The sequence below is a fragment of the Rhipicephalus microplus genome, chromosome 1 (assembly GCF_043290135.1).
Source record: "Rhipicephalus microplus isolate Deutch F79 chromosome 1, USDA_Rmic, whole genome shotgun sequence".
NCBI lineage: Eukaryota > Metazoa > Arthropoda > Arachnida > Ixodida > Ixodidae > Rhipicephalus > Rhipicephalus microplus.
This window is the reverse complement of record NC_134700.1, coordinates 282,275,929-282,294,261: the sequence shown is the minus strand read 5'-3', so window position 1 is coordinate 282,294,261 and position 18,333 is coordinate 282,275,929. Positions and strand designations below refer to the sequence as shown.

Here is an 18,333-nt window from a genome sequence, read left to right as displayed (position 1 = left end):
AACTTTGTGATATGGAAAAATAACTTTAATGCTGCTGCGTTTCACGTGCGTATCGTTAACTCACTTCCTTAAGTGAATAATTTACGAACAAAGTTTTAGACACTGAGTCACTCTTTTACCTATCAACCGATGCACTGAATAGTTCTTCTTCAGTAGATACGCAATTTTTGGCTCCTTGGCCAATTCAGATTAGAGGTTAGATGATGCTATATTTTGAATTCGTGATCATCATTGTCATCACCATTAAAAGCCTATGTACGTGCTGCTTGTAGAACTATGACCTTTTTTTAATAATCGATATTTCACCCTTTTCTTTATTCTATGCTTTTCAGCCTATTTCTCAAATTTTTATTAACAAACCTAACGCCCTGTGATCATCAATTGGGTTTCTAATAAGACACAAGCTATACCCTTTTCCTGACTATCTGTTGCACGCTATTCGTGGCGTGCCTAGAGACATAGGCAACGAATTTTGTTTGATCCTGAGGGGTTGCTGTCGTGACTTCCTAACGGAAGGCCATTGCCGCGCCCATGTAGAGGGTAGAATGCTGTGACCATTAGCCCTCAGTGGTTCCTCTTGGTAGCCTATAGCTTCGTTTTTTTTAAATCAAATGTAATAAAAGCTACACCAGTTCCGAAAAGCTATATAAATGCTTAACTGGGTGATATTTATTGTGGAGCGATTACAATAGCAGAGCGCGCTACGGCCTCGCTGGCTGTGAAACCGCCGACGTGCTGAGACCAGAACTGCCATAAAAGCGATAAACACGAAACTCTCATATCTACATGATGGCGAAAATGAGGCATCATTTCCGCGAGTGGCATTGTCACAAGAAAACTGTCTAACAGTATCGCTACGGCGGCAGTGTCACAAGAGTTGCTGTGATGATGTCGCATCACATAGCCGCGTGATTTGGACGCCGAAATTGTCGTCACGTCCTGATGAGCAGTGTTTTCGCATTCAATGCAAGGGACAGACGTTGGCTCCTGTGTAACTTTATCCGTGCTGATTTGCTGCTATTAAGAGCAAAGGGAATCTGCTCTATCTGACTAGAATCTGACCTTGCAATGGCGTGTAGATGAATAAGTGTGAGCATGGGTGTACATCATCTACCTATGCTTTTAAGTGGGTTTTGTTTATTTCCTACATTACAATGTCTAATTCAAGACAGTGCACCCAAGGTGCTGTGGTGGCGTTCCAGCCAAAGGAAAGGAAATTCAGAGATTTAGGTTCACCTGAAGGAGACATATAACACTTATACGGGCATTAGAAGCACTTGCCACTGCGTCGATGTCACCTGTCTCCCGCGAAGTGGTTAGGTGTCACAACATTATTATTATTATTATTATTATTATTATTATTATTATTATTATTATTATTATTATTATTATTATTATTATTATTATTATTATTATTATTATTATTATTATTATTATTCCGTAGCAGCCTCTAATTCCAGGTTATGGCCGATAGAGCACGCAGGGATAATACACTCAAGCAATTTCATAAATCGCACGCACCAGGAAAGACTACAATATATGTGCTCCATCTAGAAGAATACGTGCGTATGCCCATAACCATCTATGTATGTATGTAAGTATATATATATATATATATATATATATATATATATATATATATATATATATATATATATATATATATATATATATATATATATATTGTAACGACGAGAAATAAGAGACAACGCCTTTGCTGCAGGCCGGCTGTTCTTATTCTGCTTCGTCTTCCTCGGCTTCCGTCACCCTGCCTGCGCCCTTGCCTGAGCCCCACTATTTATTATCATTACACTCGGCCCCGACTGCGAGCCTCGTGGGTTACCGACAATGTCTCCGGTGGGCGGCATTGACTATTCCGGGGTGGCCGGGCTCGGCCAAGCTGATATTTCACATGGAAGTTTGTTGAAGGAGATTCCGGAGGACGACACTGGCTGTGACGTGATGGTCGGTGCAGGCGTCGTCCACGATGGGGCCAACGCTGTTGACTTGGACAAGATGCCGCTAGCAGGAGATACAGACTCCTGCAAAGTGGCCGCGTTGGTTTAATCTCGTCGGTTTGAGCATCCTGTCGCAGTCGTGTTACAAATGCTGGAAATAGTCCACGCTGCACCGTCACCTGCTGCACTGAGCGTCGACGCCTGCGTTGCTTGCGGTGTGGCAAGGGGCGTCGGGGTGTCTTTGTAGTCATCTGAGAGCCGAGTTCAGGTTGCAGCTTGAGAGGCAACGCGTGCTCTTGCAGCACTGCCTTTGTCGGACTCATGCTCAAGCTGCTTATTCCTATAGTTTCACGTGCAGTAGAGCCTTCATTGTCAGATGACCTGTCACTAACCGGAAGTATTACCTTCTCTGGTAGGTCTTTGCTGACAGTGACTTTGAAGGAGGCGGCGCTTAGCGTGTGGCAGACGTCCGCACACTCGGCCACAGACTGACGTGATATCAGGAGATGTCGCTTCGAAGTGAGGGTCAACACTGTAGGGTTGTTCGTCCCAGGGTAGGTGGTTAAATTGGCTGTCGGGAAGCTGCAAAATACAGCTGAAGCCGCGAGGGTGGTCTCCTTCTGGGATCTATTCTCGGTAGCGGTCGCGTAAGACTGGGTGGTCGTGGAGAGGTGATGGTGACTCCGTCCAAAAGCAGCTATGAGCTTGTCACTCCAGTCCACCCAGGATGTCTGCCGCACGCCTTCGTATCGATGCCAAGCCGCGGCAGCATTCCGAAGGCGGTCTATGGCCATGCCCCACTTCTTTTGGTCCGTCCACGCTGCGTGATCTCCGACAGCGTTGACGGTTGCCACCCATTCCTTGGCATCGTCCTGGAAGCCGCGAAACTCCGGTAGCTCGAAGGAAATCGGCGATGGCGGGACTGCGGGCAAAACTCCGAAATGTGCCCACGCCAAGCAGTTCACTTGCTCTGATACCTCCGTGAGAGAACGCCCGAGATTGCGACGGTTCTCGGGCGAGCTTACCTCGAAGTTTTGTGAGGCGGCCGCAGCCAACATGGCATTGAGTGCGCACAATGTTGGCAAGATGGCAGGACATAGCTGGGAGCTCGACGCTATGAGGGCGTTGGTCGTGACGCGGAGTTGCGCGATGGTATGCTGCAGCTCCGCTGCGCTGTCGTGTGATCCGCACGAAGAGCCAAGGCCCGCCTCTGCGGAGGATACAGTGACTGCGGTACTCGAGGTGGTACAATTGCTGACCAAGGACGCGTGGACGGCGTCCCTTGGAAATCCAGCTGTGGTAGGAATCGTGGACATGGGTTCCAGGGCGCTGGAAGCGTCAACGACGTTCCCAGGCAAGCGGAACCCGTGTGATGAGTTGTGACCTGGTACTGTGGCGTAGATGAAGCGGTCTTGCGCCGCCGGGTAGGCCTCGACGCCGTACACGGTGGGTGCTTGAAGCGCCGACAGGTTGCCAGGTATGGAGGAGGCATGTACGCCATCCCTAGGTGAGAGAGGCCCGTGCGCATGGTTGCCGCGACGTGTCGCGTCCCAGGACAAGTTTCCCGGAACCACAACGGAGGCCTGGACGCCATCCGTCGGTGCTGGGATCGATGCTGGCCGCGACGGACGCCTTGCGGGTTCCATCAGCGAAGAAGCGTGACGGCGTTCCTTATCGTGAACTGGTACGGGTAACGGGTGCTGGAGCCGCCGAGGAGGCCTTGACGCCGTCCCCGAACGGTGGTGTCAGTAAACAGCTGCCGAGGAGGGCTTGACGCCGTCCTCAAGCGACGCTTACCGCGGCTGCACGTCGGCGGGCGTTCTGGATGACGAAACCGAGACGTAAGCCGTTTTCTTCGTCGACTGCGCCATTGTAACGACGAGAAATAAGAGACAACGCCTTTGCTGCAGGCCGGCTGTTCTTATTCTGCTTCGTCTTCCTCGGCTTCCGTCACCCTGCCTGCGCCCTTGCCTGAGCCCCACTATTTATTATCATTACAATATATATATATATGCATGACGCTCTTGCCTACATACTAAGACATGCAGATGTCTCTCTCACACAGATCGTCCTATATTCCCAGTATGAGAGTGGCAACGCTTCAAATTACATGTGGCCCGACTACCATGCTCTTATAATCTGTGGCTTTATTTGAAGCAGATGAAATCACCTGCTCTTAATCAAGTCAATTATTCAAGCTAAGTGTTATGACTTGCTTTTGCCTTCTGTAACCATTTCTGTATGTTTATCACTACCTCTATTTAAGGCTTGCAAGTCATGCTTCGTCACAGCCCGCCATTGGAGCGTCTCCGTATATATAATATGTCAGCCACTATATCATAGGGTGACGACACTGTCGCATCGAACGTGTTTATTTAGCTTTCTGTAGGCGTTTTTGTATGTTTATCACTACCTTTATTTAAGGCTTGCAAGTCAATCTTCATACGTCATCTCTGAAAAAGAATAACACGGAGCACATTATTATGAGATATATGCATGAAAATATACTTTTGCATGAGTGAACATAAACACCTTCAGCGTAACACCACCGTTCTCTTATTTAGTCAAGCCTACAAGACGTCACTGTACATTGATTCTTGGACGAAAATATGCGGCAGATCTATTGAACAGTTTACAGTTCTACATTAGGGTGCTCTGGTGGCTCTGAGACCAATATTTGAAACAAAATCGTTTAACTCTGGACTCTCCGAGAAATTCGCGACTCCTATGCAGTATGGGAGCTGGTGCTTCCCGATGTGGTATGGGAGGTATTCGCGCGGCACATGGTGCTGTGTCTGGCCGCTCCTGTCCGCAGCGGGTAAGTGTGCGGTCACGCCAGCTCTTTCTTGCAAGAATAGCTCCTTTGATAACCCGGTTTGAATGTTTGTTCACAAGATCGATGTCCTTCGAGCTACGCGAATCACAGCCAGCAACGAGTATCTGTTATTGGCCCTTTTACTGTACGCAACAGCGCAAATACTGATAACATCAGAACCTTTGCCTACGACAGCGATTCATGCATCGCGATCCGAAACATCGCCTGCATCGTCACTCTGAGGAAGAGCATCCGGTTCGGTCTTGATTATGTAGCAGTGAGCAATTTCCATCTAGTCTTTAACCTCATACCCAGCCATTCATACCCAAGACAGGAAAATGGCCAAGCAGTGAGTAAATTTTCGCTTTAGGGTAACAGTGCATGACTACTAAAGGTAAATAACAAATTTAATTGTATTGCAAATCATCCTCCACAAAATATTTACAGTTACAGAATAACTTTTACATCTGCTTAGGTTTAGGTGCGCATTTGCGAACACCGGGACGTGTGGTCGAACTTTCGGGAGCTTTCCACTACGGCCTCTCTCGTAATCTTTTTACAGTTTTAAGACGTTAAACCCCAACAATTATCATCATCAACTGTTATAATTTGAGTTAACACAAAGCAATATGCACACGTGGCCATTCAAATTGAAGGAAGTTCGCATCACGAATGGAGAAGTAAGCGTTCGCATCAACCACGCGAACACACTGCGAACGGAGAACACTCGTCGAGATATGCGTCGGCGGCAAGCCATTTCGGAGACACTCTGAAATGGCTCCGCTTTGACACTCCGCTTTGACACAGTTCCTTCCGCTTCTCGACCCACAGAGATGACGGCCCTACGCTTTCTACAAAGTACCATCCTTCTCGCGTTTGTGGTTGCAACGAAGCAAGCTTAGCCATGGCATTTGTCGTACCACACGTTGGCATAGATCGTATAACAGGTTCTTGAATCTGCTATCAAAATAGGTACAGTGGTTTATTCTACAGCGATGAATGTTGTTTTGCACCTGAGCTGCCAACGACCAAGCCTTTACGCAGGCACTAGGTTCTCCTCAAAAGCTTTTACCAGAATATAACCGGAAAACAGCCCTCCTCCAAAGTACACTAACGTTCCGTCGACGCCCAGTACATTGTAAGCCTGAGTAGCGGTGTGGTAAAGCAGTAACACCCCATATTATTATCTGCAGTACACAAGCGTCAAAGCTGTTCCAAACCACATCGTAGCAACCATGCGGAAATTGCTAGTTGTCATGGCCTGTTAAGATTGTTGATGGGGTATCTATCGATTATGTTCATGTTGCACCTATACCCACCGAAGCGTCGACTTTTCTTGACCTATTTCTGCAACAAGAACATCAAATAGAACGTACGACTACGCTGGAGTCTGGTTGACCTCAAGGGTTTCACTTGCATCTACGTGCACAGGTGCTTCATAATTCTTCGAAACCACATACACAATCTATATCTGCACTGAACACTGGACTAATTCAAGATCTTTGGTTTCAAAATATTGGCCACTAAGCCTCCTACCGCACCCGTAATCGGCACGTTCAAGGCCTATGAAAAAAGATTATCTTGAAGGGCTCGCTATCTGAATACAAGAGAATAGAGATGTGGTTTTCGTCAGCGATACCTGTAATCTAATGAATTAGCTTTATCCAGCTAATGAGAAAGTTAACATGTACGGATTGTAAGTGCATTTACTTTTTCCTAAAAATTATCGGCATGTGCAAAATCTAAAGAAAATCGAAACATTAGAGCTCACAACTCAGCGTCTCTGGGCGGAATAACGATGTCACCACTTCCTCAGCCACACCTAACAAAGCACAAAACATAAGTGTAGCAAAGGCAACTTCGAATTTCGAGCCTGTGAAGATGAGTTGGAAAACCCGCTTATCCACATGAAGTGCAACATAAGAAATTGATTTCACGCGCTATAGATGCTTCAACGGACATAGCGGGACGACGATATCCACTTCTTTTGTATGTTAGTTATTATTCATTGTTTAGCATTAGTTAATAGAGATTGTTTCTTATGTTAGTAAATGTTTGTTTGTATCAATCTTTCTCTCTCTCTCTCTCTCTCTCTCTCTCTCTCTCTCTCTTTCTTTCGTTTTTTTTTTGCTTTGCGTGCATGATTACGAGCATGTGAACTTCATGCTTCTACTGTTTTAGTTGTTCTTTTATGTTCGCACATTTTCAGGCTGCAATGCCAAGTCTCTAATCAAGATTATGCTTCTACGATCACCGTATGAACTATTTTAGAGTGCAGTTCTTGAGCGCTCATCCCTGCCTATAATGTCGTCTATTTTCAGCGCTCGCGATCTCAGTCGAACTGCACGGTACATGTTGTTAGCGCTCTAAAAGATGCTCGGAATTCAAATTCAGGGTGGCCTGCCAAATCCACTGAAATATTCAGCTTTTTTTGTGTGTGTGTGGGGGGGGGGATTTATGGTAATAATTTTTATGCTGATTGTACATGCTTGCCTCTCTCGACCTATTTGCCTTGAAATACTTTCATATGAAAGCACATGCAGAGCTGCGCTCATACTTCCCATTACAGCTATCATATTCTTTGTCAGTTTTCGCTCTATCATTTCCTCTATATTGCCACATATTTCATTCAAATTGGTCAGTGACTGTATGCATGAGCATCTTCTACGTTTTATGTGTATTTTAAAAGACGTCGCAATGAGTTTTGAGATAAAGCAGTGCTTTACTGTATGCGCCACTAACAAAATAATTTTTTCAACTAGACTGATATATAAAATCATATTTCATTTCAGTAATTGTGTTCCTAACAGTATATTTTCTAAACACATGCTTCTGCCTACTCCGCTCGTCAGGTATGACACCATCATTCGCTTTTCCTCTGTCTAAAAACCCACACGGCTGTAAGTACAGGCTCAGCTCTGACTCAGTAACCTTCAACACCTGCAGGGACTTCTTATGGCTCATTCTCAACCTTTCGCTGTTTTTCGCAACTCTCGCATTTTTCGGGAGCTGGCGGCCCAGCTTTTCTCGTCAGACGCCGCCGTCGACGACGTGACTGAGCCGCTGACCAAGGACCGCGGTATGTTACCGCGACTGTCCGCTTTGGGGTCGAAAAAGACGTCAATCGGTGCCACAGGCCGCACACGTTGGTGTCACACCACGCGACCCCTGCACCGCCGTTGAAGGCCAGGTACACGTACGGGTTAACGGCGCTATTCAGGGCTGATATTACGCCGAAAACGGCGACCAGGTTTGGTCCAAGCTGGACATTTCGCGCGAACGCTAGCAGCATCTCCTGCACCATGTACGGAAGATTGGTCACGAGAAACGCCACGAATATCACCACGGCCATCTTGAGCGTCCGCAGGCGAGCCTTAGGCATCGTGCTCCTGGCACCGTCTACAACAGAGCAGCCTCCATCAAATGCAGCGCCCACTGATGCGTCCGGTGGCGGACGCGGAGAGGACGAATTCGAATCCGTCTTCCACATGCGCAGTAGAATGCTCGTGTAAAGCGACACGAGCGCCACCAACGGCAGAATGAACACGAAGGCGAAGATGAAAGCCATGTAGGCTTGCCGAGCAATGGCGGTGTCACGGTATATGTAGAAGAGTGAGGCACAGTAGTGTTTGTCCCGAACCGCGACGAGTCGGAACACGAAGAGGTTTGGCAGAGATGGAATGAGAGACAGCAGCCAGCAGGCCACTGCTACCGAACGGGGCTTGGGCGCTGGAGCGAGTGGGTTGCAAATGGCGAAGTGACGGTCCACGGCAATTCCCACCAACATGTAGGTGGACGAGACGAGTGCGTACGTCTGCAGCACCTTGAACACACGGCAGGTAGCGTCGCCGGCGATCCAGACGCGTCCCATAATCTCCCACAACAGCTGCGAGTTCATAGTAACCAGTGTGACCAGCAGGTCGGCCAGGGCCAGGTTCAGGAATAGCACATGCGCCTTGAGCAGCCGGTGGCGCCTGGATGTTAGGAGCCTGTAGCAGACCAGCAGGTTGCCCACGAGCGACAGGACGAGCATGGCGCCGATGAGGCTGATGCGAACTGTGCTGGCGTATCGAGGACCGAGCACCACGTCTTCGGTGGAAAACGCTCCCATGGATATCGTCTCATTCTCCACGCTGTTGAAAGGCATGAGCTCAGATGACACGCCGGAAGTGAAGCCGTTCTCGAGCCAGCGTTTGCCTCCTGCCCCATCGCCCTTGAGGCTCGTCGTGAAACAGGCCAAGGCCAATCAGCTTCAGCCGACCTCAAATTTAGTTCTCTTCAGCTATATGTTGGTGCTGAATATATGTGTATCTACTTAAGCTGCACCTCCAAGATAATGTCTCGATGTTTTTGTTTTTCTGCTGTGCTAGCGTGTTTGGTCTACTGCACCCTCGCTACGTACGAATCAAAACTTCCTGCTGTGACGATCCACTGCAGCTCTTGTTTTCTTCATGTGAAGGCTGTTGGCTTTGGCTTCATGGGGGGGATTTTACTTTTTTGCCAAGAAACACGTTCGTCTGGAACGTACCATGGCTGCTGATGTATTGTGACTGAAACGGAACAAAAGGTGCAAAATACAGAATTAGTCACATGAATGGGATTGTAATGAGAGGAGAGTTAGCACATTTATACTCGGTTTCACAAGGTATTGGCTGTACTGGGGAATGTATGGGCCCGTGGTTGTGTTCCTCCGCGAATGTCACTTCCGTTAATCTTACGCACGGCCCAACCTGCGTGTGAAAATGTGTACTATGCTACTTTTTCAAAGAATACAGTTTTTCTTGGTGACCTTCGACACAAAAACTTTGGTATGTCTGCCTACCTTTCTGTACTTCAGCTCTAAACGATACTCCAAATGGCACCAAACGGCACTCCAAACGGCCAACCCCACCCGCAGCGCCCACCATTATTGCTCAAGTTTGAACGTTCATACTTGTGCGATTGTCAATTGAAAAGCAATTATTGCGAATATCTGAGTGACCGTAACAACACGTAAATAATATGTATGTGTGTCCTTTTACTAGAAAATGCATACATAAGTAATTCTAAGGAACGTAGCGTTTATCACGCTGCGTTAACAATGCAACGCTTGCACAAAAAGGCAAGTGTTTCCAACGCTTTGCTTAGACGACACGGTGATGGCACCTACCCGTAGCCTTGCGTTGTACACCTTATCACCTCCGAGACTGGTGCACAAACCGCGAACTTCGTTCTCCAAGATAACTGCCAGATAGCGCTCATGTCTCAGGTGTCACGTGACTTGATGCACCCGTTCGCCTCCGCTGCACGCTCGAGGCACTCTAACAAAGCCCCTCCAGAATACCATTCACCAATTTTCTTGCGCAGAACATCAAATAAACGTTTTGTTCACTCTCTCCAGACGCAAGAAAATTGTCTTTTGATGACATTTGCAGTGTAACGTGCAGATATGGGGCCGAATTTTTGCGTGTGTACCAGGTGGCATTTGGCACCTTTTTGAAATGTTTTGTCTATTTATTTTGACAGGTCAACTTTCCTTCCAAAGGAACTGACCCAGCTCTGTTCATTTATATTCTGCAGCACCTGTTCCTACGAGTTTTCGGCAAATGAGAGGTTCAATTTAATAATTGTTTATGCTACAGGTATGCAAAAACTATTTATTTTAATTATTGAATCAATCAATTTAGGTGAATCAATGAGTCAATTATTGAGCAATTCATTGAATCAAGCAATCTTAAGCGAACTTTTCTGGCATAACGGAACATGTCTTTTTGTTTATTGTTTGGCACTTTTGACAGTACTGAACGATCTTGTCTTGTACGCAGCAGGTGATGATTACCATGAGCCTGTTACAAATATTAATACCTCGTCATGCTCATCCCAACTGAAATGTGGCATCGCAGCTCCACAGAAATCTGCGGCGGCATTGCATAATAGGCGTCGCTTTTGCCAACAGCTATCAATATATATATATATATATATATATATATATATATATATATATATATATATATATATATATATATATATATATATATATATATATATATATATATATATATATATATATATATATATATATATACACCTCTTTCCCTTATTCATTAACGAGGGTCTCGTACTGGCAGACTTGGTGTCATTAGGTTGTATACGAGGAACTATCGATCAGCTGCCCGCTCGTAATAAGTTCACGTGCTACGTGACACCAAACATGCGCATAAAAAAGTGTTTCACACTCGTCGCTTGGCTTATAGATGGCGCTGACTGATACTCCTACTTCAAAATTCACATATAAACCCCAAAAAGTGGATGGAGGGAAGGCCGCTGTGATAGCTCAGTGGTTAGAGCATCGAACGCGTTAGCAGGTTCGATTCCTGCTCACGGCTGGCTATTTTTTCACCCACTTTTCTTTCTTCTTATTTACATTTCATTTGGTCTAATAACTTCCCCTATACGTTCCTTGGTATTACTCTCTGTTAGATCTCTTTATATATATATATATATATATATATATATATATATATATATATATATATATATATATATATATATATATATATATATATATATATATATATATATATATATATATATATATATATATATATATATATATATATATATATATATATATATATATATATATATATATATATATATATATATATATATATATATATATATATATATATAGATATGAGAGAGAGAGAGGGAGGGAGGGAGAGAACAAGAAAAAACAAGAAGAGACACAACCTAGTGATTGTTTTCGTATTGGCTCTGTAGCTAATAATACAAAAACTACTTTCCTTTTTTCTCTTTTCGAGGACTAAGCGCTAGTTATTGTCTACCCATTCATGTGTAAAAGTTGATGATTGCTCACAGCGTTTACGAGGGGGAAAAAATTACGCGGCTGATATCAATATTTTCGTGATCCGTCAGAAAGGAGCGGAATTCTGCTCAGCCAATCTTTCAGATCCATGCATTAAGCTGCTCCGGCGTCAGTACAGCAACGAGAACAACAAGCAACGACTTTAGGCTACGAGCTACAAAACACCGAAAGTTTAGTTCGTTTCGCGCCCGGGGACAAAGCGGATTTTTTTTTATAATTCTGGGATGTGGGAGGACAGAACGCGACAAAAAAGGCATCTGATTGCCTTCGAGAGTGTCGTGCTACTTGAAGCATTAACTTACACCTAATATATAATATATTTACTTGTTTAAAGGGGTTCGCACATACAAGATAATGTCATATAGAGCTTCTTGGGAAGCAAACGACTAGAGAAATTACCGATTGGCGTTTAGTACCTGACTCCCTCTGTTCGCGTCGCATCTAGGTTCTTCCGTGTTCCCAAGGATCGTCTCAAGAATCGTATAAAAAAACTGGTGGAAACCCCAAGTTAAGTCGTTCGCAAACATGCCTTAGTGTTCATTTTTAACGACTTTTCATCAATACCCTCATTGACAAAAGTACAAGCGCTATAAAATCCGAATCTGGCACCCTCTAAAATTCATTGCCTCACAAATCCTCGTGGACAAAGCTGAAAGTCATGAAACGCTTGAGCAGTTCTGCATCAAGAGATGAAGAAGATACGTAAAAAAAATTGGCAGATCTCACGTACAGTGGGAATCGATATTAGGCGAAGAAGAAATGAGAAATATTGATGTGTCACTTTAAAATCAGCACAATATTAAGAGGTGGAGGTAAATGATGCCGTACATGACTTCCGTGTCATGATTATTATGTTTGGATGTGTCGTTTACTTTTGACATCTATTCACGTCACGTGATACCAAATTTAGCATATGTGGAGCCTGCGAAACGGCTGCGAGCACGCTATTAGCATGGTACGTTGTTTTTATTTATTTATTGTTGTCATGTTCTTACATGACACGCGTGTCAGGATTATCATGTTTGCACCAGTCATATTTTTCGTCTTCCATTGACGTCACATAACACCAAATTTGGTATATGAGGAGCTAGGAAAACGACCACGAGCGCATAATGAAGGGCCTAATTATACTCTCCGATGTAGTGTTGACGCACGAGCACGCTGGGCACAGCGGCGCTACGTTAGCAAAACGCAAGCACTAGGCGCGACCGCGGCGGCCCGGCGCCAACCGGCGCATAATTCGCGCCGATGCCTCACCCAGACAACACTGCATCACCCTCTTTTCGTGACGGAGGGACGCCGGACGCGCTGAAACGCGCATGCGTCAAAGCAACGCAGCGCGGCGCGCGCCTGCTAGTATATAGCAGGACCGGTGCCTGGCATAGCAATGGTGGCGTGACGCGACGAAATGAACGCCGGCGAGCACGCACACCGCGTCATGTCGAAACGTATTGGCGCCTTCACTGTGACATGTAGTCGTGTTCTCACATGACGCGCATCTCATGATTATTATGTTTGCACCAGTCGTATACTTTCGTCATCCATTGACGTCACGTAATACCAAATTTGGCATGTGTGAAGCTAGCGAAACGGCCGCGAGCGCATCATGAGTGTGGCATGTAGTAATGTTGTTACATGACACGCATGTCGTGATTATTATGTTTAGATGGGTCACTTACCTATGCCGTCCGTTCTCGTTGTGTAATACCGAGTTTGCTACATGTGAAGCTAGCGAAAAGGCCGCGAGCGCATCTTGAGCGTAGCATGTAGTCATGTTACAAGACACGCCTCTCATGTTTATTATGTTAGCACCAGTATCCTACCTTCGCAATCCATTCACCTCCCGTAATACCAAATTTGGTATAGGTGAAGCTAGCGAGACGGCCACGAGTGCACCATGAGCGTGGCATTTAGTCAAGTTGTTACATGACACGCATGTCATGATTTTGATGTTAGGGTCTGTCGCTTGTGTTTGCCATGCAATCATCTCATACCATACCAGTTTTCGTATACCATGTAAAATATCGTTGATAAATAACAAAAATAGGAGTGGCCCGAGTACTGAGCCCTGCTGGACACCTGAATCAACTGGTACTGTACGGGAACAATGATCATTGAAGAACAGGTATTGTTTCCGATTTGAAAGTTAAGTGGAAAGTGGAAATCCAATTTAGAAGCTGAGTATTTTTAAAAAATAAATCCGATTTGAACAAGAACCTATTGTTTCATTCATACTGTGGTATGAATGGAACAAATATCACAGTGATTGGGAACACTATCCCCTCAAGGTTTTTGTTTTCCGCCAACTTATATGCAAAAGCGAGATGCATGGAAGTAAAGCTGCTGTTACTCATTCGGTTGGCCATACCTATAGAGAAAGCACAGCAATAATATATTCTTCATAGCAATTTGCATACGGCTAGCTTCCTTGTTTCTTTGTTTTAGTGCACGTTTCTGCTAGTGAATTTCAGGAGGGCGTTCTATGAGTAGCTAAAGGGCCACTCACCAGGTTTGACAATTTTGAGCTGACAAGCGCAATGCGAAGACGAGGCGTTCGTGATTACGTCTGCCAAAATTTGCAACGCTACGCGCCGCGGAAATGGGTCAAATTTCGAGATGAACGCTGCTCCCACTTCCTGGGCATGACGTGCGCGTATGAATGGCCCTACGTACACGGCAATTTAGTGACGTTAGTCCTCTACGTTGACGACTTTGCTCTGACGTTGCCACCAGTGCACGTGACATGGCGAAATTTATTTAACCACGACATGCATAGTTTGTGTATTTGTTGCTTGAAGAGATTAATAAATCTCTTAATAAATAGTCAGACGTAATAAGAGAATGTGAGCGTGATATATATATATATATATATATATATATATATATATATATATATATATATATATATATATATATATATATATATATATATATATATATATATAGGTATGAGATATGGCACAACGGGAGCGTTGTCAACAAGGATAAATATATTTATTTCCCAACAGTTTCGGGAGGGGACCTCCCTTCATCAGGGTCCCCTGATGAAGGGAGGTCCCCTCCCGAAACTGTTGGGAAATAAATATATTTATCCTTGTTGACAACGCTCCCGTTGTGCCATATCCCATACCTTCACGAAGACTAACTGGCCCAATGAATTATTACTCCCACTATGAATATTTATATATATATATATATATATATATATATATATATATATATATATATATATATATATATATATATATATATATATATATATATATATATATATATATAGCTAAGAAATTCTTCGCATTTAAAAACCCCGCTCGTGTGCACGGGGTTTGAGCTTGTTTGGATACGTCATGCGCACGTGACATCTTGGTCGGATGCCGGAGAGGGTAGGGAAGGATTTCGAGCTCGCCTCCTCTCACCTTCGTTTCGCGCCGCTTCAAAAAAAAAACAGCTTTCTCAACTCGTAATGAACCGATTCAAAAAATTTTTTTTCCAAAATGTTCCTTATCGGACCCCGAGCAACTTCCACGCTGTAACGAAATTTCATATGGGACCTGGTGAGTGGCCCTCTAACAAAGCTCGCAATCACCTCGGCCGAGCATTGGGGGGCTATGCGGTTCAGCCCACCTTCGGAGAACCAGCTCTGGACTTAGTGACTGGCAGAACAAGCCTCCAGGATTCAAGGCCCGAGAAAAAGGCATTATTGAGGGGCCCGTCTCCTGGTCCCGCACCTTTTTTGACCTCAGCCGGGCACTTCAATAACGTTTCTTTCTCCTTCTTTCTAAGCATCCAAAGTAACACCGAGCTAGTAAGAACTTGCAAAATTATTTTATAGCTCCGCAAAATATTTCTTTAATGTCTCGGAACATGCAGAAATATGTTATTGTGGCTTTCGCACAGGTCTGCTCTATCCTAGGTTTTCTTAATTGAGGACACACCAAAACACAGCAAACCCATTGAAGAGCAATCTTCATCAAAGTGGCCCTTCCACGTCGACCAAACAGTAGTGGCAAGTAATAGGCGGATTATCCGGCAGAGAGATCCATGGTCGTTAACGGATGCACGCCATTACCATAGCCGCAGTGTTTATTTTTTGTTTTTTAGCGAGCACTGATTTATTGCGAGGCCACTCGAATACTCGCCTGCAAGCCCTCGTTAGACGAACAAATGTATTCTTCCGAAGAAAATAGGTCACAGTGGGTACGGGAGGCAGTGGGAGATAGCTGCTAATGACAGGATAGGGGGGGGGGGGGGTAAAGGTGAAGAAAAGGAAGAAAAGAGGGAAGAAAATCAACCATCGTACTACACCACACCGGCTGCAGTCGGTATATCAGCTGCAGTTTCGACAGGTTTTGGCACATGTGCGAGTGTAGGTCAAACAGGCTACAAGATTTTTATTATTAATAGATGGTGGTGTTGAACGGCAACAATGAAGTGTAGGGAAGTACAAAGACGCTTACTTTCCCCAAAAAATAATAAACAAAGAAATCAAAAGTTTATTTTTATTTTTATTCCAAACACGCCATTTTTGTAGACAACAAGCTACGCTTCTTTACCTGAAACATACACGCTGACTTGCTCTTTCAAGTCTGGGCGTGACGCTTGCCCATTTTGTGTCTTCTGAGGTGATATCGGTGACGTCGAACATTTAAGAGAGAAAAAGCAGCGATGGTAGTCGGCTTGCAAAAAGGTTGTCACGGGAACGGGACTGTTCAAGATGGCATTTTTTTAAAGGGCGCACGGCAACTAGGAGGAGCCTGCAACGTATTTTCATATTACTTTCCTGCGAGACGCAGATCTGTGTGACATTTGTTTACGAACCGCTCTTATTCAGGAGATGCTAGGTGGAACATATGCGGGGCATTTAGGCCAGGATAAACACATCTGTGCAAATAAAAATAAAAAGTGATGTATCCTGAAGAGAAAAAAAAAACTTGTTTTTTTTTTCTTCGCTTCTCCCCTTGACCCAAGCTGCGAAGACGTCCCACTCAAAAAGCACTCTAGTTTGTTCCATTAGAGTTCAAATAACGCTTATATAATGGGTTCGTTACCAGTGTATGACTTACTGGCATGTAACCAGAGGTATCGAAGCATCCCAGGCGAGCTCTACTGTACCTAAATTACAGGTAAACGTACAAAAAACACTGAACAAAAAACACTGGATTAAAACGGACAAGTGCGAAAATAAAATAGGGTCCCCATAGATCAGCGTTCGTACTAATAAATTAAAACGCATTATTTAGTTAACCCATGGAGCCGAAAATCTTAACTATTTAGTGCGAACTTTTCTCAAAAAGATTTTTATCCTCTGAATAAAAAGATCTCTTCAGGTCACTTTGCTAGTTACTGGCGTGCTTTCAAAAAAAGTAACTACAGGCCGTGGCATTCCGCAAAGTAATATTTCAATTTTTTTTCATTTAGTATTTATTATACACCTCAGGGCCAGAGGCCTTACAAAGTGAAAGTGGTAGCAACACTTCGCCACAAAATATCAAGAAAAGGGAGCAAAAAATACAATAAACCAAAAAAGTTAACAAAACATTCACTGCTTTTTCCTTCAGGCAATCAGTACCTAAACTATTAGCTTTGTTCTAAATTGCGTGAAAAGTCGAGTTTGTCATATATTAGCATGAGGCACCCGATGCATTGCGTTTAGTTTAAAAACAGAAACATTGAAAGACACCTTGTGAATTTCAAACTGAGTTTGGTGAAAGCCTGCGGCCATTCGACTGACTTTACCGTGTCTTTTTTTTTTTTTTTACACTCCCAGTGCAACGGCACACAAACGAAACGTGCGCGTGTTTTCTTTTTAATCTTTACCGCAAATCGCAGGGCAACGCGGCACTTATCCGCCTCCGTTTCACAGGCGGGCATTAGCGCGCATCACACGTCGTGGAGACTCAGCCTGTGTCCGAGCGCTCATTAAGCTCATTTATCCTCCCTCGTGAGAGGGAAAGACCCCAGCTGGCCCCTTGCCAGCGGGCAGGATGGACACCGGACATCACGAATATGAGGCACCATACGCTTTCGCCTCGAAACAATACACTACGTACGATCAACAATATCTTGAAGGGCGAAGTTCATAATGCCGTGGATATGTCCCTCCTAGCTCGTACGTGACCGTTTAGTTCAATGACTCACTCAGCTAGTAAGGACGGAATGACGAATGAACTGACGGACGGACGAACAGACAGATGGACTGACAGACGAACGGACGGGCGGACGAAAAGGTGGACGTACGGATGGACGATTCATGATTTACCGATAAAAACACTCTGAAGCTTCCCCCCGCACATCATCAATCACTCCTTGGATGCGCTGTGGTTTTTTTTATTACGTGCTTCTTTTTTTTCTAGAACAATGAGCTGACACGATGTGTAAATATAAACGTTTTCGGGCTACGTCTTTCTGCTGTAAGCTTTATCGCGAAACATTCCATATCATGAAAAGTAAACGTTGCGGACGAAAAAGAGACGGTAAAAGAGAAGAAATGAAATCCACTGAATGCTGTGCAATTCTCTTTCATAAACTTTTTTTGTTTTCTTTTTTCTGCTCTTGCTTTTTTTTAATATGTCATCTGGCATTTCACCCGTGTTCTTCTGAAGAAAAATCACTAGTGGGTCAGTATTTGTCTGTTTTTCTTTCACTGCGCCTTGTATCCCACACAAGAAGGAATGGGCAACTCATTTTTTTTA

The 18,333-nt window shown here is 44.5% G+C and overlaps 1 protein-coding gene across 2 annotated transcripts in view; it reads right to left on the bottom strand.

The window, feature by feature from the left end:
* Window positions 1–4,087: 4,087 nt before the first annotated feature.
* The window catches only part of LOC142817990 (oxytocin receptor-like), a 40,725-nt gene continuing 26,479 nt past the window's right edge, over window positions 4,088–18,333 (bottom strand). Inside the window, exons 2-3 of one of the 2 annotated variants that reach the window (XR_012895465.1) lie at window positions 9,176–9,323; window positions 4,088–4,411 (exon numbers count right to left, since the gene is read on the bottom strand). Coding sequence is in view for 1 of the 2 variants with exons in the window: in XM_075896118.1 (XP_075752233.1) it covers window positions 7,727–8,920 (1,194 nt within the window). In the remaining variant the exon portion in view is untranslated. The other variant, XM_075896118.1, reaches the window with a different exon arrangement.